This window comes from Cygnus atratus, chromosome Z, assembly GCF_013377495.2.
Source record: "Cygnus atratus isolate AKBS03 ecotype Queensland, Australia chromosome Z, CAtr_DNAZoo_HiC_assembly, whole genome shotgun sequence".
In the NCBI taxonomy this organism is placed as follows: Eukaryota; Metazoa; Chordata; class Aves; order Anseriformes; family Anatidae; genus Cygnus; species Cygnus atratus.
The window spans coordinates 15429257-15456025 of record NC_066396.1 but is presented as its reverse complement, the minus strand read 5'-3'; the positions used below and the strand labels follow the sequence as shown (position 1 = coordinate 15456025).

Genomic DNA, 26769 nt, shown 5'->3' with positions numbered 1-26769 from the left:
CATTTTGTCAGTCTTAGAAGGATGAGGGGAGAATGTTTGAGTTGTTTTCAACAGGAGGGTGGGGAAAGACTGTTCTCAGAGGGGAACAGTAAAAGGATTAGGCTAAGTAATAAACACGATAAAGAAGAAAATACTGGAACAGGGAAACAGGCTGTGGAATCTCCAGAGACCCGTATGATCTTCAGATCAAAGCCTGGAGCAATCTTATCTAAAAACTGGATCTGTTTTGAGAAGAGGGTTGGACCAAATTATCGCTAGACGATCCTTCCAATCTAAATTCCTCCGAAACTTCAATAATGCAACGATTTCTATTAAAAACAAACATCCAAGGTGTCTCACAGCCATGCACAGACACTATAAACTGGAAAAGTTCTGCCAGGTGAACAGAAATTAGTGCCCTCCATAATCTTCTTTTGTTTTTGCTCAGTGCTTTGCCATGATCTGATCAGAACAGGTTTTCATATTCTGTTTGATACAGGCTACATACATCTTAGGTGATAATAAGGAGCTGCAGACAGAGGGTAGAATAAAATCTTCAAACTAGTAGTCGGATCAGTGAAAGGACATAGGTCATGGCTTTATTATTTGTCAGACTGCAAATCTACAGTGTGGGTATGTGCTCCCTAGGTGGGCTACTCAATCAAGGGGAGAGATTACCTCATGAATCAACACTAGACTGCAGCCTCAAAGGCCTCAAGTCTCAGCTTGACCAAAGCTTGAAGAAAGCATAAGAGTTACATGTCAGACCTGTGCAACTATACAACTGAACAGACTATCAAATCGCTAACATTATCCATTTATCACTCACTTTGAAGGTAGACACTTAAATCACCACAACAACCAGCTTGACCATCTTGCAGAAATAAGAACTGAATTGTATTAGATTCATCTTGCACTTCAGCCAATGGAAAATGAGGCACTCAGCCAAGCTAGTTTTCCAGGTTTTCTTTAAGGCAATAGAGCAGTTGATGTCAATGTGTTACCTTAAGTTGTCTAAGCCTCTTTGTTTACTAGAATAGGTTACAGACAAGTTTCTAAGGCCAGGTGATGTCATTCATACCTCAGATGTATATTTCAAGTAAAATCCAAATTAAAAAAAAGGCAAAAGCATGTTTCACTATGATTCCCTTCACTATACTCTTCAATCTCAACATCCTTGGGTGGATATTCTAACTCACAGAAGAACCTCAGATTACTTACCTAATCAGGAAATGCAACAGGTGAGAAAAGAGACAGTTATCAATAAAGAAAAATAACTGACTTTTTATTAGCACTTCAACAATTACCTGGTGTTCCATGGTAAAGCACAGTTTTAAAGATAACACTGGTACCTCTGATCCAACTGTACATTTTGTTGTCAAATACAAAGAACAAAAAATAATAGTCTCCCCACCGTTTTTTTTGTTTTTTTAAAGAAAATCTAAGTCCGATATTAAGTACTTACAAGCAAAGACATGTTGCATACTACAGTAAGATACCTGAAGTTTGACAAAACAAAAATTAATGCTTTAGGATGTTAAATCCCTTCAAATCCCTTTTTCACCTAGTTGTGAGGGAGAGAAAGGGGATCATTTCTTAACTCTTCCCCTTTCTCACATTTCACCTCTTTTTTTTTTTTTTTTGCAGACCTAAAAGAAAAGTTGAATACAGTGAAATTAAAGTGGTCATACATGCTACCTTTACACATAGCTGCCACGATGTTTTAAATTACAATTTAATTTCAAGTATTTTCCTGCAGTGTACAACACGTTAATGCTTATGTGGTAATTTTTGTTTTCAAATTATATACAAGAGATTTGCAAAAAGGGTAGCTTTCATATTCTGTTACATTTCCAATGCATTACCTGTTCAAAGTCTGTATTTTAAGTGATCTTCACATAAAAACAGAGGTAGCTACGTGGAAATACTATATTTTATACGAAGTCTCAATACATGGTGTAATAAAAAAAATAACATTTGTTCTGTCAGTCAAGATGGATTAATTTCAAGACTTACTTGATAGCAGTTTGACTTCCCCAGATATTAATGCTTTTTAACACAAGTACAACTATTTGTTTAGCCTTTGTCACCACAGACAGTTGCTACATCATTATGCAAACATGATAAATTTGTTTTATTAGGCAAATATTTGAGTTCCACTCAAGTACACTTAACATAATAAAAATAAAACAGCAATCTATGTCAGAATTTAATTCTTTGCTGAACTTATTGTGGGAATTTAAACAGTGCTTTCAATTGGATTAGGGAGAAGTCAAATAATCAAAACATTGGATTTTAAGTTTGGTATATTTCTGTGCTGTCCAAACAATAGCTTATTTAAAAAAATTCTAATAAACTCCAGCATCTTAAATATGTTCAAAAGTGCCTTTTCCAGCATCACAAAAATGTTGATTAAGAAAGCATCACTAAATTTTAAAATAGCAAATACATTTAAACGTCTAAGTGAATAAAAACTGAAACACTGTGGTCCAGATTCTGTGAACAGAACATCTACGCAACATGTTCTGTGCAGAACTGGACCTTTTTTACATAAAATTTAAAAATGCAACAACTGGAAAGATGGATAATCTAGCAGCTGCTGAAAATGGTTAAGCAGTACAGGTGTACATTTCCTTGTCAGGTTTGAAGATCACTTGGTAGGTCCCTGAAATCCCATGTTTCATTTTACATAAGTGGACACTACAAAAATGCGGAACTGTATTTTAAAGGAAAGTAATTATCCTAAAACGTTCCTCATTCACAGCATCCATATATCCCCAAAAGGAAGAGTTCCATTTTTTATAGAGATTTAATATAGTATTATGCTTAGAGTCTCAAATCATGCAAGCGCTCATTTGCGTCTGTTCACAGCTGTTTGTAATTTTGCTTTATATTTTGAAGAAATAAATAGTTATTTTTGTTCATACTGGCCAAAGAACAGCTTTGATGATAAGACAGAATACAATTTTGGCACAGTACTTTTTAGTGAATTTCCATGACAGAAGTATAGACATTTGGCAAGAGGAAGCCAATAACCATTTAAAGATGACAAAGAGTAATTACTTCCTGCTTCCAACAACTCAACGTTAACCTTAAAAAGCACATTTTCATATTCTAATGCATTGTCTCATAGGAGGTTTAGTTTGAAGAGCTAATGTGTCCATGCTTTCATAACAACCTAAATCCCTGACTCAACTACATCTCCTAGGAGTCAATGCTGTGTTCTGCAAATGCTGACTGAATTTTGACAGTAAGAAATTCTTCTAACTCTTGTTTTCCATGACCTCTGTGACAAAACTGTAGTCGCAATTATGAGTTGAACATAAATCAGTATTTAGCTTTGATATGATTCCCTGACTTTGGCCTGCAGGGCATCACAAGTCTTCTTAGCATCTCCCAACAACATGGCAGTATTGGGTTTGTAGAAGATTGGATTGTCCACAGCTGCATAACCGACTCCCAAAGATCTCTTCATTACAATGACCTGCATATAAAGAGCTCATGTTTGATACAGGAAAAGACAGACATCACCCCCACTCAAATACAGAAGACAAAACCATTTTACTTTACTCACACTTGTGAGTAAAGTATGTTCGTTAGTTTTTTTTGACTGCAGTCATCACTAGTCTCACTAAAGCACTCATCAGGGATTATAAAATTATGAGCACTGCATCATATTTGCAGAGTACTGACTGTTTTGTTGAACATCTTTTAGAAAAGCTTCTCATGGAAAATGAAATATTAAGAAAATCTTGCCAGCTTCTCCTATAAACCATATTTTTAAAAGCACACTCTCTATACGTAGGTAGATGCTGACACGATCCAGTTAATCTCACCTGTTTGGACTTCCAGACCTCAAGAACTGGCATTCCAGCTATGATCGAGTTTGGATCTTCCTGAGCTGCTGAATTAACTGTATCATTTGCACCAATTACAAGGACCAAGTCAGTATCTGCAGCAAGAGAAAGAAAACAAAAGTGAGAAAAAAATTACGTGAAACCTGAGCACTGAGGCACTGGTGTACATGTTTGTGACAAATCTGATCTTTAGAGGCAGAAGAACCCACTGTGGTAAGTACTCTACAAACATTTATGAGGACTTCATTCACAACTATTTTATAAACTTAATCAGGCAAGTTATATGTGAGAGCCCAAGTGTGCTACCAACTACCCCCAGCAAGCTTATAAGAATCCAGAAACTCACTCCAACAAGTTCATTAAATGATTCTGCCACGCAAAGTTAAATCCTTCAGTGTGACTTCATACATACATAGTACCAGCACTTTCAGATTTCTTTGTGCCTGGTTTTTCCTTTAAATGTTCTCCTGAAAAAGCTTTTACCAGCAACTTCCTGATTTTTAAATAAAGCTTTAATACATCAATAAGTTGTCTATACAACACTATTCTGGCTTGCAAGATATGACAGGGTCAAATCATCCACAGCATCTGACCTAAAAAAGTAGCAGTAGTTTTCCTGTATGGAGCAGTTACATGGAGGCGGGGGATGGTAGTGAAAAAGAGACACAGCATTTGTCATTTATCCCACATCTACAAGCAAGAAAATCAAAATAAAACTATTCTCTTAGTTCTGGACGATACAAGTTCCACAGGCCTATTTATCCCTCCCCCTTCAATGCCTACTCTTTTTCTGTACTCCTCCATTCAATACTTATTTTTGCTTTACCTGTCTGTACTCAGTTTTCTGCTTTTGAGTCAGGCTATTCCTTGTATTCCTCTACACTCACTTGCAATCAGCTGCGAAACCAGACAGGTTGCAAAAAAAAAAAAAAGACCTCTGCTCACTGACTGACTTTTTTCTATTTTGAAAATCTTTGTGCAACGTAAAAACAATCAAATGAAAATTGGCAAGAACAAATGAAATCTAATAGAAGCTTATAGCTTGCATGGTAACCTGGGAAGTCTTCATTGATCTCGTCCATTTCCAGAACAATATCGTAGGGAACACCAGCTTCCGCTAGGAGTACATTCAGCTGGCCAGGCATACGGCCAGCCACAGGGTGAATACCAAACCTAAAAGAAAAGTCCAGTTCTATTAGTAAGTAGTGATCACTCTGTTCTACACAATAAAACTGCCACCTTTGACTTCAAAAGCCAAGAAGTTCTTCGAGTGTAAGTGTGTGAGAATTAATAAAAGGAAATGGTTACACTTTAAAAATACTAGTTTTCAAGTGCAGCAGGGAACTAAATGGGTGGGAGAGGGAACAAGGCCCACTGATTTGACTCTTCACCTAGACAATGGTTGTTCCTATTCAGGAAAATTAGAAGTATAACTTACACAACAGCTATGCAAAAGAATATGCTGAATTTCCAGTAAACCTAAAGAGGCTAGGAGAACATTTTCAACCCTTCCGTCATAAGATTTTAAGAAATTCATTGCACCTGCAAGAACAGTGGCTTTGGAGAGCCTGCTGCATTAACAGTGCCACACACACTTCTAGCAACAATGCAGAAGCAACTAGTGGCCACAAATGCTGGCAAACACATCACTGCAGGATGGAACAAGAATGTTAAGTTTTCCACCCAGCAGCAGCTTATAAAAACAAACTTGGTGGTTGTTCTTCAATTACTTTTGAAAATAATAGGTCTATTTTACCATTTACTAGCTACAGCCACCAGCCTGAGCCACAGCTCACACAACAAGCATTCACATCCACCTTCCAAGCTGTACCATATTTAAAAACTTGTGACTGATCTCTTTGATTCTTTATGAGCAACGCTGCTTCGTGTGAAAACAACCCTTAATATGTTTTGCGTGTCCCTTACATTACTGAAAAGTGAAAGCACCACAAAGTGAACAAGCCAAAATATAACACTCTTCATGAAAAGTCTAAAAGACTGTGTAGTCTTCCTGAAACAAAAGGACTCCTACACCTAGAAACGTCTTTGGCAAATAACTTAGTGAATCAGGTATCTCTAGTGCATGCATGATTACCAGTAGCCTAACACTGCAGTCCAACAGGAAACTTAGCAGGGACTCCATGCACAAGACAATGCTTTACTGAATTTGGGTAACATGCCACTTTCTTCTCATGATTCATCTTGGGAAGGGAAAAAAAAGGAGGGGGAACAAGAAGTTAAGCAGCTCTACCAGCTTAAGCATAATGATTTGAGAAATGTTTTCTGAACAGCTTAAAACCAATATATAGGAAACACATTGCTTGTGAGTTACTAAATATTCAGACAGATGCACAAAGCACCAGGGGGGACATTAAAGCATGTAAGACTATTAAACTGACAAAACTCAGAACAGAGGTGTTACACTGGTTAAGTTGCAACTCCCACAGACGTTTTTGTTAGTAGCAAATCTATTTCTTGTGGGCAGAGTGTATTCTTCTACTCATCTACTGTCCCTGAATAAACTAGGCAGATCATGTCTACTGTCGTACGCATTTTTTTTTTTTTTTATCTTTCCAGTTCCAGAGCAATCAAGCATAATGCTGACTCAGGCACAGCAGAAGTGTCTGGGATGAATGTTGTATATGGATGAAGCTAAATGTTTAATACAGAAGCATACATGTATTCTGGAATAGACAGAAAACACCCAGGAGAAAACTGTAAATTCTTGGATTTCTAAAGAAAAATTTCAGAACAGAAATCCAAGTGAGTCAGGAATGCAATAAAAGGACTTCATACAGAATTCCTCAGAAAGAAATGAAAGACTGATAAATCAGCTTGCCACGTCTGAGGGATTGCCACATATTTCTATTTTCAACTCCACAGAGATGGAAGTGGATACCAGATGACTGAGGGTCCACAAGTCACAGTACAAATACATCCTTAAAAGGGCAACTGAATGCTCCATCAGCAACACAGCATTAACACAATGCAAAGATGAGACAATTGAAAATCCTGAAAAAATTAAGGACATATGATTAATCCACATAAAGCTAGATACACTGCAGCTTTAAGCTCCAGGTCAAAGAGCAGGATAAAAGTCAGCTTTAAAAGGAACATTTCAAATAAATTAAGAGAACAGACTGTATTCAGCTAGCAAACATTTGGGATCCTGATGCAAAGGATAATACCTAGAATCAGAGAAAGGATTGCAAATACACAGGACAAAACATTAACAGCTTATGTTTCACACCAATCTGTCAGTAACATAAGCCATGCATAAGACATGCAGCTAGTCCTAAACTGTACCAAATTCAAACACTTACAGTACACTAGGAGAACTTTTATTCTGAAGTATACCCTAGAAAAACCATCACTCCTCTGGCAATGAAAATAGATTTTCCAACAAAATCCTCTTTTGTTTCTAATAAAATGATTTGAGCTTCTTTGTGACCAAAGCTGCTTTGGCAAGACACAAAACAAAATACTCGTGAGGTTTCTATTAAGTATTATATACATATACAATCTTATTTCAAGAGCTGGAAAGCCAAAATTTAAGCTGCCAAGAGAATGAATTTCACCTTTGACTTCACCATTCCTGGCAAGAGGCAGAGAAAAACAAGAAAAGAAAGGGACAAATGATCTTCATTCAGGAAGAGTTATGGCATGAACAATCAGCAGTTAAAATCTTCTGACAGACTGTTTGAAACCACACACTGTATACTCAGAAAGTTTGAGAAAGCTGCTCATACAAAAGCTTTTTGGACAAATATTGAAATTACTCCCAGAAATCTGTTTCTGAGAGCCTGTTAACCAAATATGACAGTAGCAGCCAGTACCTCTTGAAATTCGACATGCAAGCGTGTCAAAAAGAATCATTAAAAATATTCATTTATCTTAAGGCTTCCATAATTTCCCAAGATATACACACATCTGGAGTAAAATTAGCCAGTCCAACTGAAAGTAGAATTCAGGTAAGCATGGAAAAGAGATAGCTAAAATCCTTGATGGCTCACAGCATGCCCAACAAAAGCCATGTATCTTGCTCCTGACTCAAAACAGCAGCAGTTCTTCAAAGCTATGTGCTCTACAGCAGAAACCATTTGTCACATATGCTCTCCCAGATGTTCAAAATATGAATCACATTCATATTTAAAAATTTAAAACATGAATGACATTAAAAAAGAGGTATGTTGTAAGGAAAATGTTTTGAGGTGGAAAAATAGTTAAGTTTCTCTGATATGCTTTTAATATAAGTGACATAAAAACTCCCTTAGCTATTTTTTCTTTTAATGAGAGCAGAATCTTACACTCTTGATTTTCTGTTTACCTGGCATTAAGTTTTCTGCCTACACATACTTTACCCAAAACAAAGATGCAAAATCATGTTGTGCCTGACTTGAAACCTTATTATGGTAGTTCATGGAAACACAGATCTTCCAAGAATTTTCTATCTCAACCCTGACTCAGACTGTATAACATGGGGCCTGTTTATCATGCCAGTTGTCAGATACACTGAAATTAGCACACACATCTATGCTACTGACAGACTTCACACCTAAAAGTATGGGTACTAGGCAAGAATATACAGCTTTTTTTTAGCCTCTTTCAGGTAGATTTTTAGCTTCAGGAAGACAAGAAACCACACTGAAAAGATCAGGACGTACTTTGAAGCTTTTCTTTTAACGGAACGCAACATTTTCTTTTAAATTTAGACTAAAGATCTAAAACCTCTCACAAACATGTGGCATATCTGGGACAGCTCTTTCTAGCACAGAAGGCATTTAAATTCAGAACTACTGCACTGAAATTATTGAAAAACTCAAGATGGAAATCCCATTTTCTAAGTTAATAAAGTCAGCATCTTTCTGTATTACCAATGGCTAGATAATATTCTTGTCATTAATACTGAAAGAGCTAACACGTACCTAACTCAATGCAAAAAGTATTTCACGATCACTTCATCATGTAAAGAAAGGATTCCTGCCATTATGCCAAGGCCAAACAGAGTGATTAAAGTATGTAACATCTGGCTGGTGCCTGATTTAGCTTGGTCAACATTTTAGAAGCTGTATACACAGAGAATAAATTGCCCAAGAGTTATGCCTCATCCCCTCTCACCACCCACGAGCCGCCATTCACTTTACTTATCCTTTGACACAGGATTCCTTTATTTCTAGCACAGACAACAATCTGTTATTCAAGGTAACAGGAGACGACAAACAAAAACGAGATGGACAGAGGACTGCACCATTCAGACAGCACCATTCAGACAGCACGCAGCTTAAATCCTGACATATTATCATCTGAAGTGCAGCACGGCTTCTAAGTATCACAATATAGTGCTCCGATCACACATTATGGATGACTACACAGAGCATAGCTAAGCAGCAAAGCAGCACATAGCTAGCTCAGGTCTGATTACATGCCTTTTACAAACAGATGACCCCAGAAACAGTACCTGAAAGAGACAAAGCTCAATGGCTCTGCTGGAGTCAGGTTAGCTAAACTGAAACGGAATTAAATCACTTAAATTAAGCATACTTAAACGGAGGCTGGTACTGGCTCTGTATTTCCAACTACTCCGGTGAGAGGGTTTATCAGAGCAGGGGCAAGATCCAAGTACATGGCATGGACCTGGCTCACTGCAATAGACCTCCCAAGAACCCAGCAGTAGGAAAGTCTCTGAAAAGCATCACCAACTGACGTAAGAAGGTCACATGGAACTGAGCTGATGCATAATGAACCATTGACATACCAACAATACACCCCGAGAATCGTGCAGCCATACTTGCACATCTTTGCAGAAGCAGATCAGGTGCTGTAAGGTTTGATCATTCTCTCTAGCTGCACTGATACAGCACTTGAGCTAACAGATCTGTCAGACATCATTTGTCCCTCCATCTGCAGCACTAATGATTCAGAGCCCAGCCAGTTAATTTGACTACAAGAAACAGAGAACTGACATACACATACCCACTTAATTTCTTCCTAATGAGCGTACTTCAGTTTCCTAAAAATTTGCATTAACACGTACAGTGCTGCCATTCAGCATTTTGACAGTAATCTTCCTCTCATGTACGCCTGAGTTATGCAATGTCTGAAGGTTGATTAGGACAGCATCTTAACTGTTCATGCTTTACAATTCTAGCAGATTTTCTTGCATTACAAAAAACAATGTTTTTAAATTGAAATAAGTAATTTCAGTAAGTTGATTTTATTCATTATGTTACAAAGACACGTGTAAGTGGTACCCATCCACGTGTTCTATCACAAACATTTAGCACCACTGAATTAAAAAACTGAACCTTAAATACATTTGATTAGAGCTCAGCCAGAGGTAAAAAGAAGAATTCGAAAACGCAGATGCAACACTAAATCCATCCTGTCACATTTTCAGATATGTAAGAAACCCATAAGTGTTTCCATGTGTTTAAAAATAATCAGGTTCTCCAGCACCAGAAGACAGAAATGAAAGTCCTGCAAGACATCTACCTATACAAATTAGGTTTAAAAAAAAAATACAGCATTTTAACATCTAATCTAAAAGGCTGTTAAAGAAGTGATCTGTATTTCCCTCAACTATGAGAGGGAAAAGAAAACCATCATACCTTAACTATTAATTAGTTTTTAAAAGTCCATATAAAGCATAATTTTAGAAGCCCTTTCAACCTGGAATTAAATTTTCTTCTCAAGAGTACTATGCAGGAAATTAAGACGCATTGACTGAAAAGGTCTTAGGAAAGCGATGCTATGGCAAAAGCTCAGCATTTTGGTGTGGACATGAAACTTGTCAATTACCCATCTACATATGAGAATGTATACAATTTTTAACTGTACTATAATACTACAGAAGAATTATACACTTTACATATGGAATTATTATATAATTAAAGAAATCAGAATTTCACAACTAGGGGCCTACAAGCAACACAGCATGTAGTTGAAGTTTGTTAACATGAGAACTTTCCACAATTTACTCAGTTGTAACTTTGCAGAAACACAAAACTAGTTGTAAAGCAAGCAACCTTCCCTCCAAATCCCCCAAGTCCAATGAATTCTGGAGACTGTGGGATTTAGACAATAAAAAGTTTTGTTGTTTTGGCCATCCATAACTAGGTAACATTATAATTGAGGCTCAGCAATATCCAGTTTTGTATGTGATCCTACTAATGCATTAAAGATGTAATCTACTTGCAATACCATCTCAAGTAAGTGATGATGTGATGTTAGCTATGTTAGCAATTTAATAACTAAAGCAGTCTAAAGTTTCTAAACTCTGCTGCAATTGTGAATTTAAGCCCTAGTCATAAAAGGTTACGCATCATTTTATACAATCTGTGCTTTTCACTGAGAACGTTAGGGCTATAAGCATAGTTATTTAAAACAACAGTGTCTCTGGATCAGTCATGAGCCATGAAGGGAAAAAAGACCATATGACAGATGCAATTTTTCTTGGCACAGTATGGGCATTACAAATTGATGACAATCGTATGTCCATGCTGGCACTCTTCCACAGTGGATGTGTTAGACTGTCACTACATCTGGATGGTGAGTGTACTTAGGGTCCCGAGGCGCTCCAGCCCTACTGAAACCAGAGGGACAGCAGCTGTACTCAATGAACACCGTGGGAGCTCCGCAAAGTGAAGAAAGGCCTAAATTACCACAAACTGTAAATACAGATTTATTTCATTAAAATGCTAGGTAACCACTGCAGTGATCCCTTCCTGAAATTCACTCATGTCAAGTATAAGCCAGTTATTTCAAGGATTCATTCATGTTTCTCCCCTGCAAAGCCACCATAAAAAGGCAAAACCAACAATCTTTTATTAAAAAAAAGAGCTCCCCCACACAGAAGCTCTAAAAGGAAAGCTAAAAGCTTATGAAACTGTCATCACATCAGTCAAGAAGGTTCATCTAGGTTCTTTTGTTGCACAATTAACAGGTCTTCAAAAATTTTAATGCAATTTGGACACACATTCAGCTTTTTGCTAAACATGGAAAAATAAGGAGTGGAGAGAACTGCTCCAGGAAGTAGATACATGAGCATGCATCTCACTTCTCACATATCCAAGGAAAAATACCTTGATCAAGCAATTTAATATGCAGAATTGCAACTCTGGATAAACACTAACAAATAATTGTTGCTAAACCCTACAACAGCACTGCTGTTATCCACCACAGTGCATGCTGTAAAACACTGCAAAGACCTATATGCATCTTTCCAATGAGTTTGAAAAAATAGTGAAAGAAAAAAAAACAAAATCAAAAAATCCCACTAATTGCTGGAGTATAGATTTCAAAGGAGAGTCACCATCTAAATGAAATAAACACAAGGAATGCATACAGAATGAGTATAGCTAACCAGCATCTGTCCAAATATCTTGTTTCAAACGAAAGCTGACCCTTGACTAATTTTAAGATATTATGTTACCATAATTAGAAAATACTTTCCCAAACAATTAACAAGGGAGGAATGATGCTAGCTTTCCGGTATTTTCAATACCTCTAAGGTCTACAAAAAAAATTGAGGGAGAAAAGGACTTGAGGCCAGTACTAGCACCTAAGAATTCTCTCTCAGCACTGCAGCAGAATAAAGTAAAATAAATAAAATCTGACAGTGGCCACATGCTTTTCCAATAATCCTTCCATGCAATACTCAATGGACTCCAATTACGGTGTTACTTGCAATTGCAAAAACTTAACAGGAATCCAAAAAAATAGGTCTAAGATGCTTAAGGGATTAGAGTATCTGTCATGGGAGAAGGTCTGAGAGAGCTGGAATCCTCAACCTGGAGAAGAAAAGGCTCAGGGTGATGTCACTGTGTAAGCACCTAATAGAGAAGAACAAAAACACCACTGAGAAGAATCTGGTTTTGTTATCCAGTGAAAGGACAAGAGGCAATGGTCAAGAACTGAAATACAAGGAATTCCATTTAAACCTCAGAAAAACAAACTGTTTTACTCTTTCCCAGATAGGCTGTTAAGTCTCCAGCCCTGGAGACTGAATACTCAAACCCAACTGGACAAGACCCTAAGCAACCTGCATCCTAAGCTGACTCTGCCTTGAATAAGTGTACTGGTTGAACTAGATAATCTCCAGAGGTCTATGACTCAAACCATCCTGCTATTCTGTGAAGGTTCAGGTTACATTAAAATAGTGATAGAAGTTTATACACCTTCCTGGTTTCATTGACTGCCTTCTGAACAAGTGAGACTGTAGAAGCCTTAGAACTGTGGTGTGAGAAAAGATACCACAGCCCTAAGGCTTGAAGGAGGCAAAGGGAAAAAAATCAGGCAGCATATCTTATGGAAGTCCTGCTGCAAATTTAAGATCACATGGATTGACCTATGAGGATTTTGGAGGAATCTGGATATCTACGTGTAACTGAGGGACTGTCTGCAGCACATTTTAGTCCAAACACAGGGCTTTGAGCATCTGCAAGACACTTCTTAACAGTACACACTGACCATCTTTAGCTACCCCAGAGCACAGAAGGTATCAATGAAAGTCTGCCTTCTGTGCTCTTCTTTTTTTTTTTTTTTTTTTTAAATCTAAGAAGGGCATCTATCTAAACATGCCCACCAGAATTGGATTTTACTGTCGCTATTATTTACTACTGCTGCTGAGTAATTGTAAGCATTGCTATCATTAATGCAAGTCAGTTATCCAATGAAAGAAATAAGTCCTGTGTTCTTGGTGCACAGGCCACTCTACCCGATCTATTCTTCCACTTCACATACGACTGACACAAGCAAAAGCACTTTCTCCATACTGCAAAAGGCCCACATTTCCTTCTGAGGATCCTCCACTATTCTCACTGCAGCCCTTCAGCTATACCCCAACAGTTTCACAAGCAGAGGGATGAATTCCATTAGGAAATTATTTCTTAGAGAGCCCAGCATAAGAACGATTGCTGAAAGAAAAATTAACCAAAGCATACACTTGCTGCAGATTTTAATGGAATGAAAAGAAGTATAATACTTTTCATCAAGGAAAGTCCTTACCTTACATTTTTCCCTTGTTCTCTCAACATCTTCACAAGATCAGCTATAGGGTACTGAGCTTTTGCTGCACACAAACCGTAACCTGAAAGAAGAATTCCAATGTTTTAAGCTGTTTTTCTATTTCAGTGTAGACAGAATAGTTACAGGGAGTAAGCATACCTTCCACACAAACAGCAGCTGTCTGCTCATATTATATATTATAAAAAATAATATATATTTTAGTTAATATATAATTAAAATTGTATATTTATACACAAACATATATGTGAATGCATGTATCGCTGATACTCATATAGTGGTCAGGCTGCAACTCCCTAGGAATGTAATTCATCTCATCTTTTTGGTCTCCTGACCACTAACAGTATAGTAGTTTGACCAGCCAAACTACAAAGTAACTTGTTTCACTTTCACTGAAACATGTGTTCCCTGCTCTATCAGAAAAGGACAACTTTGTTTCCTGCATTCTTCCCATTCCATTGCAAATATATGATTTACATGATTTAACACAACAGTGCCATTCAGTTGAAGAGAACATCTTCAACCACTCCTCATCTGATCTCTCCTAACAGGAAATATACTATTGAACCATATGAGCCTATGGCTCAACCCAGAACTCAGGGTTTTGGTTTTCGGGTTTTTTCCTACTTGAATTCCAGTATTTGTTGGATACTAACTTAGATTCAAATGTTTTCCTGCAGGTTTTCCAAAAAAAAAAAAAATGCAGAATTAAGCAAGCATAGAATAAGCACAAATACCCTCAGTAATGTAAGTGACAGATTATTATTAATTTTCTCACTGGTATCAGTGGTACCTTGGAAACTTGCACAACACCTGTACACAAAATTAACTGTAAACATAATTTGCAAAAGACAGCCTCTGTCCTTATGAATTTAAAAACTACATAAGTAGGAAAAAGTGGGAAGAGATGCCCACACAGAAAAGTGAAGTGACATACACATGTTTACACAGAGGAATGACAACTAACCTGGGAACAAAAGCATATCCCACAACTCCAGACAACACTTCAGTTTTTTGTTTTGGGGTGTGTGTTTGTTTTAATAACATATCCTCTGAACATCTTGCTCTATAAGTCAAGAGTGTCTTACCTGGAGTAATAATAATGCTATTAGCTTCCTTTATCATTTCAATTGCATTGTCCACATTGATTTCTGTGTGGGTTCCAGTAATTTCCATGGGCTTCCCACCAGCTGTTGATGTGGTGCCATAGCCCCCTAGAATCACATTTGCAAGGGAACGGTTCATAGCCTGGAAGACAAGAGGTTTTCGATCAGATAAGATGAAATGGAAAAATAAAGCAGAGGAGACGTCCACAAAGTAAACGTCTGGAAATATTAAAACCTTCCTGACAATAGTCTTTATCTGTTGGTTTTGCCTGCTGACTACTCAAAGTTCTTAAAACAGGCTCCTTAAAACAGAGACACAGATTACAACAATAATGCCAAACAATAGCTTCTAACACGTAATACTACACAGATAATGACAGATAAACAGCATTTTCCCAAGGCAAAGAACAAAACAAAACACACAAAAGAAAGCTTTGTCAAATATTGGTCTCTTTCTGTCATTAAAATGAAGATATAGAAGAATACAAATTTGATGACAAATTTTACACATATAATAATAATAATAATAATTTATTACATATAATAATTTTATACATATAATTTTTGTAAGGTATTTCTCTAATTCTTGAGCAATTCAAGATGTAAGCACAGAACTACTGCATGGAAACCACATGGCTCTTACAGGTAGTACAGAAGCAAAGCTCCTACAGGATCACAACAGAAAAGAACAGGACAAAGCTAAGCAGCCACACAAAACTAACCAAATGCTAATTGAAAACAAATTTGAATGTACTAAAGGGGGCCATTAACTTACTGGCAGAGTACCAAGAGAGAACAAGAGATCTTAAACTAGGAGCTTTAAGAGAAGAACACATCCTGAAAATTCGGCTCTGTAGATACACAGCCAGGAAAGGCCACTGGCTAAATGCTTTCACTGGCATGTCTCCTTGTGAGCATGGTCCCAAAGCAATATCTGGAAGCAGGCAAAACTTGTAATTGCAATAAACAAAATTTCAGAAGCAGGGAAGGAACAGGCATAAATTTCTTATTTAATTAAACGTGTGTCATTCACCTGCTGTGCTAGCTCATAAATCACAGCAGATTTTAAGAATGGATCTGGAGAGACACACATACAAGTGAAAGGAAACACCCACACAAAAGTATGCTTCCAAGTCCATTTTCCACTGATACTTAATCTCATGCAACTCCACAGGTTTTTCCTATAGCCTGAGAAGATGTGCCACTCTGTGAAATTCAGCATCTAGCAAAGAAGCACAGCAAAGATGTTAGAAGAACTTTTGTTTATTCTGATACAGATCCTGTAAGGATGGTGCACAGTAGGGCCCAAATACAGGTTTTGTGAAATCTGCATTTTTGTACAGACTGCAGTAGTTTTATCCTTTAAGAACACACTGCCTTTGATGTGTATCAAAACATTAAACTTTCAAACGGGAGAAGAGACTAGTAAGTTATAGCAGTTTTATCTGGCAAAACAGTCTAGGCAGAAGAATACATTTTTTAGATGTTGCACACTGTAAGACTACAAGAAGCTAAGCACTTTCAAGTCTTATTTAAAACAAAAGACAACAGTAAGACCAGGACAAAGCAAAAAAAGGTTCAAGTATTAGAAATCTGAGAAACCACACAAAGCATGCATGAGATTGTAGCACCCTTGCCTGGCTATGAACCACAGACGGCTTCAAAATGAGTCAAGACCTCACTAAATAAAATTAACCAAAGCAGCTAAGACCTACCCAGCACAGGGACAGTATGCTAAGTCTTCCATAGCCTCCTTCACCTTCTTTACCACCACAAACATATACAAATAAAGAGCAGGCTTCATCACTGCTGTTATTCAAAGATAACCCAATTACCAGAAGAAAACCCCTTCTGCTGCAATATATATATATATATATATATGTATGTATGTATGTATGTATGTATGTATGTATGTATACACAAGTGACACTGCCTGAGGCTTCCAGCCCAGGTAAAACCAAGCCCTTGATCCCTGAGAACGCCAAGCTCTTCCACACTCACTGTGCCCACATAAACAGCACAGTTAGTACACGAGGAGGCAGCATACAATTTGTAAGACTAACACAATCTGTGCCTTCTCTTGCTCTGTTTCATCACCTCAGCTTATGGTTCCTCTCCCACCTGAAGCATCTTCCCCATCCCTAAGCATACTGATTCTAATACTACAATTGCAATCATCAAGTATTCACTCTGAAAAAGACAGGGAGAAGGAAATGTTAATACAATCAAATGTTCTGTAAAAAGGCATGTTGCATTAGTGCTTTAAAAGAACCAAAATCCACAAGACAAGTGAACAAGTACAGGCCTTTGCTTTTTTGTTTGAAAGTTAAATTCTTTGTCCTTAACTCACCCTAATAATAGGCACAAAACAGGAATGGTTGGAAAAAATCAGTCAATAAGATATGAGTGCAAAATTTTAAGGGATTACCTGAATACATGTTGGCCAGTTTTATTAACTCGCGTAAAAGCTGTAAGGGATCACGTGGATACAGTGTTATCACAAAAAGGCAATTGGAAATGTAAAAAGCTTGCAGCCATTATGTTTCCACAAATACCTGCATGTCTGCACTAGATGAGTTTCAATACATATCCTGTTTTGTATGGAAGTCATATTGGAGGTTAAAAAAAAAAAAAGGATGTAGGGAGAAACTGCGCTGCTTCATTAGCACAGGTTACAACAGCCTAAAGCAGAGACCTTTATTGGAACCACTGGAACTCAGAAGCATTTTTTCTTCCTGAAACACAGCTTGAAGAAGGCAATGATAATGAATCCCTTGATTATAGCAAGGCTTTAGAAGTAATGTTTTCCATTAAAGGAAGCAAAGCACAAAAGAAAAATGTTGAGAGAGAAATAAGTTATTCTGTGTATTTTATAGAAATTATACAAACTGATTTTAATTTCACTGGCTGATCAACTTTAATTGTCTAAGCTTAAGTGAAGCAGCACAAGACTTTTAGAATATTATCTGAAAAACTAAGCTTCCTGAATGTTAAGAAATACATAGAGAAAAACCCCTCTGTCACTGCATAACTATTTTGTTAATTGAATCCCTAGGCTTGTTATTTACCTGCATTACCCCAAAAAACACCAGCAAGTATCTCAAAATTCTGAGTACTGAAAGGAGCTAGCAATAAAAGACAGAAAAGGGTCAGTAACAGAAAAATTAAGCTGTAGAGTGACTATGCCTGTGGGGAAATATATATCCAATAGATCGTATTTTCACCAAGACTTACAAGAATCTGATATTTACTTTAAAGAACATACTTTGCACAACTCTGTTGCCCCATAAGCATCATCTTTCTACTGATACAGCCTACATTGCTGATTGTACGTGTATCAGCAATTTAGGTGAACAGCTTTTGTTTTGGTTTTTTTTTTTGTTTGTTTGTTTGTTTTGGGAAAACAAGAAGGACTTCTGAGTAAACGATCCCCAAAAAAAGGAAGTCAATTACTAATAATACAGTAGGATTACACGAAAAGTTAAAGCTCAAGTTTGCTCTGACACACACATTAGTATCAGCAATAAACTTATGCAAGTTTGCTGCCACCCTGTGGTACTTCACAGTAACTATTTTCTGAAGAAACTATTCAAGCACACTGTCCCACACTCAAAAAAAAAAAAAATTACTCTCTAAACAAATCAATTTTTTTTTTTTAGAAAAAAGGAAGTCACTATGTAAAGTATCTCCTCCTGCTGATAAACTTAAAATTTAGTTTAAGTCAACAACACTGCAGAGTGACATAACTAAAAAGACAGTTGAGCACGAGCAATCATACCTATTTGAGCTTAGATTCAAACCCCAATTGTGCAAGTCCAATGCAAAGGCTTCCCTTAGTTCCGAAGTGGGTGTCTCTCCAAATTAAGAGGTATGACTTACATCTAGTCCAGGAGTTTCAATTAAAAATTCTAGCTTCTAATACCTAGCAGTCTGGCCTTCTGATTACTAATCTTTCTAGCAAACATTCTGAATAAGGTTTTCCAGCACTTGGAAAACAAGCACAATTTCTGCTCACTTACCACACACATGATGTAAGAGAGGATGGCCCCAGAGGAGCCAATGAGTGCACCAACAATAGTCAGCAAGTTGTTGTTTAGTAGAAAGCCCTCAGCACACAAGGCCCATCCAGAGTAACTGTTCAGGACAGTAATAACTACAGGCATGTCAGCACCTCCAATGGCTGCTGTTAAAGTGACACCCTGAAAAAGGAAAGACAATGCATACTTCCAGTATAAGCTACGACGAAAAAGAACATGCACAAATGACAGTCTTCCTGAAGCATTAAAAAAATAAATACGAAGTTACTTAATAAAGAATCCAAGTATTTTTAATATTTTAAGTATTTTTAATATTTTTAATATAGGAGACATCGAGGAGGAGGAGAGGAAGGCACTCCATTGTCCTGATCTGTGTTAATTTACGTATCTCTACACATAAAATCACCTACCAATTCCATGGATTTTTTTAGGAACGAACTTTCCAAAAGTCTTTTAAATGTATATGAAAGGCTCCATTAAGTCATAGCTACAAAAAGTAATTAGATATATCAATGCCAGTTCTTCAGAACATTTGTGTTTTACAGCTAGATTTAAGAAAGTCAGTTCAACTTGCTACTGAAAAGTCAACATATAGGCACTGTGTATGATGATAGTGACTCAGGATGGTAAAATATAATTGTTAAGAGTAGACTTGAAAAGATGAAAAGGTGAAAAGAAAAACAAATATTTGTTTTGCCTTCTATAATTTCCCAACTTACCATTATGGCTGAGAGAGCTGACACAGAACCTAGGCAAGTAATTCCTGTAGTATAACTAGGATCAATCATGTATGGAACCATTCCACCAATGCTAGCAGCCAGCAACCCTGCATTCAATGCATGTCGACCAGGCAAAAGCAGTGGTGCAGAATTCAGGATACCTGCAATCAAATGCATGTTGAGAAATTGAAACATACATGTAGGACAGTCTGTCTCTAGCCCCAGACAAGACTGAATACCTCAACAAAAGAGAAAAAGAAGGAGGGAGGGGGACGGGGAGAAGAGACAAAAGTTAGTAGAAACTGAGACTTTGTACTGACTCAGCATTGCAATGCATTCAGGTGTATTCTAGATTCTCAAATATTCCTGTTTAAACTCATTTTATTTCCCAATCTTTCTTCAGTGCTTCAGAATAACTTACCTAATCTAAATATCTTTTTCTCTCAAAAAAGCCTTCATTATGTGGTTCGTTTGGTTTTGTTTTTGATTTTTCAACTTACATTCTGGCCCCAAGACTTCACATGCTGTATGTGAAGTTCTGTAATAGGAAGCCCCTAGTTAGAACTTCTTAGTACAGGTATTATCAGACTCTCAAAAGGTGTGTGCTTACAAGAACACGACTGCACAGATAAACCCCAAACATACAATACTCCTGCTTGAAATGCTTTAATTTCACCAGTACCCTCAGTCGCACAGAATTCCCACAGCTTCCTATGTTGGCAGAGACTTCACTGGAAAAAAGGTTCTGTGATTCAGCTTAAAAAGACAAACATCCTTATTTTCACCTTAGGGGGTTGGTGGTTTTTTGTTTTCTTTTTTCTTTTTTAAAATAACACAGCGAAGAGTGAAAATAATGCACGTTTATCCATTATTATCCATTAATTTTGATTTACATAATTAGATGCCAAGTGTCTCATTTAAATTTATGAGAATTCAGGGGAAAGAATGAACTGATAGTCTCAAGACTTGAAGACAAAGGGTGCGACCTACTACCTCTAGTTCAATAGGATGGTGTAGAAAGGCTTATTATTATGATGCTGATCTGAAAATGGAAGGGGAAAAAAACACAAGTGGGCTGAAATAGGCAGTGAAGCTCACCAAGGACATGCACGCGTATCACTGGGGAGTATGGAAGTGAGGCCAAAGATGGAGAAGTGGAAGAAAATCGAGAACAAATGAGTAACTACTTAGCAGAAATACATACTACTGACAAATCCTTCAAAAGATTATTAGAGAAGACAGCTTTCCATCAATGTCATGCTTCCTCCTTCAATGGTGGTCTGAAACACTGAAGAAAGCAAACAGATGTTTCCCAAAGGAACTACTGCAAGGCTGTAACAGGATTAGTAATAGGAAGCTCTTCTCTCCTCTGGAAGTTCTTAGAACAGATACTATCTGTCTCTCAAAAGCTGTGTGCTTACATAATCAAAAATACATGTAATAAAGAAACCTTCAGGTGCCTAAGAATCAGGAGTTACTGTGTGTTTACGCACATTTACTAAAACATTAAGAGGCATGGAATACAGAATTTGCATGGTAGGTAAATAGTAAACAGATGGTTTAAAGTAAGACAGTCTTAACTGATACTGCAAAACTGTCTACCTAATGAAGCCTGAATGATGCTAAGAACAAAATTTCACAAATATTACTGGTGCTCATAAAGTCCAGCAACACAAGGGTTTCAATTAATATATCTGTGCAGGAAGATGAAGTTGCAATCATAAGACTTCAATAAAATAAAGAAAATGTCAGGTACAGTGTCTTAATAACTCTATGGCAACACTTATTTCTAGACAAGATGAATTGAGAGAAGCTTATTACCACTATTAATTACCAAGTCAGATATGTCCAAGCACTGAAGACAAACCTTTCATAAATAAAGCCGTACACAAGCAGGAACAGAATTAAATAGAAAACAGTACAGCCACAAGAATTAAACATACAAAATTTCACCTGATGCAAAACACAAGGTTTCTTTCCAATTACATAGCAGTCTACAGGCAGAGCTAAATCCTGGAGGGGGAGAGGTAGGCAAGCCTTTAATACTTAGTTCTGAACAAAAAGATCTCACCTTGCAGCTTTCCATAAGCAATAAGAGAGCCACTGAAAGTCACTCCTCCAATGTACGTGCCAAGGTATGCCACAACCTTTGTGAGGTTTGCAGCTGGATCAGTAGCAAAGTGAGGATACTCGATCATGTATTCTGCTACACAGGTGAGCACAGCAGCCAAACCAACCAAACTATGGAAAGCAGCCACTAGCTGAGGCAGATCTGTAATCTGGATGCGTTTAGCAATCGTCAAACCTATTAAAGAGTTGAAGACAGAAGCGAAGTCATACAAAAACATAACCAATCTATGCAGCTAGAAACTGATATACCATGGTTTGCCGTACAATGAATACATGCAAATACACACCTGCTCTAATGGAAAAATACATTCTATATTACAAATTGCTGAGTAGCAGAAAGCTGCAAATGTGCAATAAGGATATGATACAAATTAGGGAGATGATTAAAGCACATTTTGTTCTGATAAGCCTAGTTAAACACTGAGAAATTCAACATTTTATGTGAAGAAAGCACAGTTTGAAAAAGGGAATTTGGTAGCATTCATTAAGCAAATCAGCTTGGGCAAGTAAGTATGAACTTGGGCAGGTTCATCTGCTTCTTTATACCCAGATTCCACAACATAGATGATGTACTCCTGCTTTTCCACCAGTCTCCCCATTCTTTATCATATCTCGATGCATTAACAATAAATGCCCTGGGACTTGTAATTTTTCATTTACATACTTGCAAAATAATATAAACAAGCTATAAATTAGTCTATTGACCAGGTTTTAGTAGCAGGGGGACTGCGCAGATGCCCTCTGTGAGCAGAGCCCAGCAGCTGCCCCTTGTTAGATAGGAGCAGCTCCAGGCAGCTCCAAAAAGGACCTGGCTACTGTCCAGAGCTGATCCAGCAAGTGATGCTGGTTGCATCTCTGGGAGAGCAGATTTGAGAAAGGAAAATAGGAAAAAATGCAGCCAGGAGAGGAGTATGAAAATGTAGGGAGAAACAACCCTGCAGACACCCCCTCCCAGGGGGGACCCGTGCTGGAGCAGTTTGCTCCTGGGGGATGGACCCCGTGGTACGGAGCCGTGTGGGAGCAGTTCTTGAAGAGCTGCTGCCTGTGGGCAGCCCCCGCAGGCTCAGTTCAGGAAGGACGGCATCCCGTGGGAGGGACCCCGCCTGGAGCAGGGGCAGAGAGTGACCGTGAAGGAGTGGAAGAGACAAAGTGTTAAGGAACAACCGCGGCCCCCATTTCCCTGCACCACTCGGAGGGAGGAGGTAGAAAAGGGTGAACAGGGGGCAAAGGTGTTTCTAGCTTGCTTTTAGTTTATCAGTGCTCTAGTCTGTTAGTAATAAGCAATAAATTACTTAAGTCTTCCTATATTGAGTCTATTCTGCCTGCAACAATAACTGGTGAGTGATCTTCTGCTTATCTCAACCTTTGAGCCCTTTTTCATCCTATTTCTTCCCCCTGTTCTTTTGTGGAAGGGAAGCGAGAGATCAGAGTGGTGGAGTTTATCTAGCCATCAGTGTGAAACCACCACAGTAAGTCAATTCATCTGTGACCTTTACAATATTTTGTATCTACAGCTTGCATAAATGCACGTACGGAGCATATATTCATTAGTTTATAGTAGAATACACATACCTATGGTACCACCGAGTGCCATTGCACCTGACATCTGAGCCAACAATTCAGGTGAGGGTTTAAGGCCTCCAAGAGTTGCTGCTAAACCTCCTGCAACACCAATCATACCCAAAGCATTTCCAAGACGAGCTGTTCCTTGTGTGGACAGACCAGCCAGGGCACCAACACAGCATAAGCCTGAGCCCAGATACATCATCTTTAAAACAAGAAAAGCATGGATAAGAATATATGAAGTAGAGGCACGTAGTGCACAGCTGATGTCAAAAGCTTTCTGATTATTACACAATACGGTTTTCTCCAGGATGTGTGTAAGTCACCAGGTGACTTGCTCTTAATTGAAGTAAAAATCAAAGCCTTGACTGTGAGAAATTGTTGTAAGAGATGTGATTTTGACGAATTAAAATGTGATCTTTATTGAAACTTTTTCCCCATTTTATGAGCTTAGTTTATCTTCACCGTGAATATTAAACTCAAGTCAAACCAACTTTCCTCATCAATTCAGAAGCAAGTTTTTCTTCAGTACTACTCCATAGCTGAACTGTCCCGTTCATTATAGGAATACTTTCAGACTTTGCTCACAGTGCCCCTGAACTCCTGCTTTCATAAAGAATAAGCAAACTTAAATGAACTGAGCTACACATAACATGTCTAGATAAGTAAAAAATTGCAATGTATTATAAGCACCTGGAATAAAACTATGCTTGAATTTACTTTTTTCTTCCAAGCATAAAAGGCAATATACATTGATTTTTTTTTATTATTGAAACAAATGCAAACAAAAGCCTACCATAAAAGATTCTATAGGTACAATCTCTGCATATCCCTCTGCACTGAAATTTCATTCCTTACAGACGTCACACCTCCTTTAATTGTCATTCCAAGTTGAACTTTTAGAAACATTTAAACCAAAGACTGGTTTCCCACAGTCACTTTAACATTTAAGGTGTAGCTTAGGAAAACTATCCAATAAATAAAGTATCTGTGGGCTCCTGAGTAAAAAAAATTAAGCTTTTAAAATTATAGATTCAGTATTTGGGGTATGATTGCAAGCTTAAAGTCAATCAACTTTAGCTTGGCCTTGTGGGAATACAAACCTGATAAAAACACAGTAGCTGATCTGCTATTTACACCTCAACAGAGTAAGCAGTAAAGAAGCACACCACATTGTGAATAGTGGGCTGAACGCCACAAGGTTTATGTTCTTACCTGTTCAATGCTATAGCCACCATTGAGAGCGGCTGCATAACCTCCTACAAATACAGCACCAGGAAGCAGGTACAAGTAGTTGTACTCAGGAGGATCAGTGGGACGTTTGAACATATCCAGCATTCTCTGTGTAACTAGAAACCCACCTAGCCAAAAAAGAAAGCAACAACTTTACAAAAATAAAGTCTGAAATTAAGCATGTGCCAAGCTATAAGAGATATTTAGTTAAACCATATTACCACAAAAAGCTAGTAACTGACACCAACAAAACTTCTGGAAAGCTAGTAAGCTGGAAGACCACCTGGAAACAAAGGTGGAATCAGGGTGAGATCCTGCTGTGTTTTTTTTTAACCTTCGAAGTGAATTCATAACGAGAGGAGTTTGAAAGCCTGGAGGACTTGCTCTTACTCCATACTCTCTGCTGGCTATAAGGTGCAGTCTGGTTTATGATTCTGCTCTTTTCCCTGTCTATTCTAGCAAAAAAAAAAAAAAAAAAAATATTTCTAAGTCACACGCCTTATTTTTCACATCTTTTTATTTTGAAGCTGGGACTTCTGAAGATCAAGCAAACAGAATTTCATTCTATTCCAGGGGTATATTTTTCAAGTGGAAAAAGGAATTCAAGTTTAAATGCAATACCATCTGGAGGCATACAGGAAAATATATTTCATACAGTCATCACCCAAAGAATACTGTAAGAAAAATGCACATTTAAATACTTAAAAAAAAGAGAGGTTACTCCACAGGGCATACAAGCCAGATACACTAGCTACCACGAAATTGTGTGTTTTGTTTTGTTCTTCCCTTTATGGATGTTCTTAGACATTATTTCCAGAATAACATTTCTCAAGTCTATCCACTTAAAGATCTAAAAGAAATAAAAGAATTACAAAAGTACTTTAAGTTATCCTTAAAAAAAGGCTAACATTCATACCTGCAATATTGACTGAAGAGATGAAGGCTGAAAGCACTGCTAGACTTTGAGGAGCATTTTCAGGGAGATAGTTTCCTCCCATCAATACCAGCCCACCAACTGCTGTTAGTCCTATTTAAAAAAGAAAAAAAAACGTTATTGAACCTTATAACGTCCTATATCTATAGAAAGCTTTCTTCCAGCTGTCAAACAGTGAAGTTTTGACCCCTAATCTAGTCTCTATTAGTATTTAAAAATTGCCATGATCTTTTTCACTAATACAAACATGTTTCAAATGAAAACAGTTAGTACACAAATGTAGTTTTAACGTATGGTGCTTCAAGCACAGAGTCAGCCTTTGAATAACGGTTCAATAAAGAAACTGCTTTTAGTGTCAAAAAAGATCAGGCTTGTAGCCTGTCACACAGGCACAGACAGCCTCTCTCCCTACCTGAAATTTTTATATGTTATCAATCTTAGAGATCACTGTCAGAATTTTCCCCCCACCTCCAAAGAACGTATTTTGAGGAGAGGAAAATAAAAGCAGAAGACATGAAAGACATGTTATATTCAGGTCAATACTTCGGACACAAGGGAGAAAAGGTGTGTTGTATGAAAGAGGAGACTGCAGCACTCCTGAGTGAAACAAACTTTAAAGCAAGGAGTTTAAGAATGGAAAGTTTGTTAAAAATAAAAAATACGCAGCACCTCATTTGCCTTTCTTTTGAAAAAAAAAAAAAAGGCTCTTGGAAATAGTGTTTTAGTTATCCTTGTAACTGATGAAAGTAGAGATGCTCTTTGCCATTTTAAAAGACAAATCAGACATTTGTCTAAAGCTCACATAAAAGGAGTTGTGCCTCCTTCAAGTAGGAAACAAGCAGCTGTATGACTATTACTTACCTGAGATAGCATTAGTCACTGACATAAGTGGAGAGTGAAGAGCAGGAGTCACGCCCCATACTGTATGGTACCCCACTATTCCAGCTAGGCCAAATGTCGTCACCATTTGCGTGAAAGCAGTATTAGGAGCTACAATGCCCAGTCCTAAAATGCTAGCTAAGCCTAGAAGAAAAGCACAGGAAAATTATTTTACAACTTTTGAATGGTTTCCTGCATTTAAACTTACAGGTATTTAAGTCTCACATAATACATTAAAGATTGAAGATTAAGCTAGTTCTGCTGCAAAGTATGGACAATTCCTAGCAAGAGTTCTTCAACAATTGAAAT

The 26769-nt window shown here is 37.6% G+C and overlaps 1 protein-coding gene across 4 annotated transcripts in view; it reads right to left on the bottom strand.

The window, feature by feature from the left end:
• Window positions 1-1239: 1239 nt before the first annotated feature.
• The window catches only part of NNT (nicotinamide nucleotide transhydrogenase), a 42722-nt gene continuing 17192 nt past the window's right edge, over window positions 1240-26769 (bottom strand). For all 4 annotated transcript variants that reach the window (XM_035566115.2, XM_050716122.1, XM_050716123.1 and 1 more), the window contains exons 11-22: window positions 26443-26604; window positions 25564-25674; window positions 24630-24775; window positions 23424-23619; window positions 21793-22026; window positions 19722-19882; window positions 18985-19164; window positions 14948-15107; window positions 13842-13923; window positions 4891-5009; window positions 3816-3931; window positions 1240-3463 (exon numbers count right to left, since the gene is read on the bottom strand). In XM_035566115.2, coding sequence (XP_035422008.1) covers window positions 3314-3463; window positions 3816-3931; window positions 4891-5009; window positions 13842-13923; window positions 14948-15107; window positions 18985-19164; window positions 19722-19882; window positions 21793-22026; window positions 23424-23619; window positions 24630-24775; window positions 25564-25674; window positions 26443-26604 — 1817 coding nt within the window. In that variant the 3' untranslated portion in view covers window positions 1240-3313. The remainder of the gene's footprint in view (window positions 3464-3815; window positions 3932-4890; window positions 5010-13841; window positions 13924-14947; window positions 15108-18984; window positions 19165-19721; window positions 19883-21792; window positions 22027-23423; window positions 23620-24629; window positions 24776-25563; window positions 25675-26442; window positions 26605-26769) is intronic.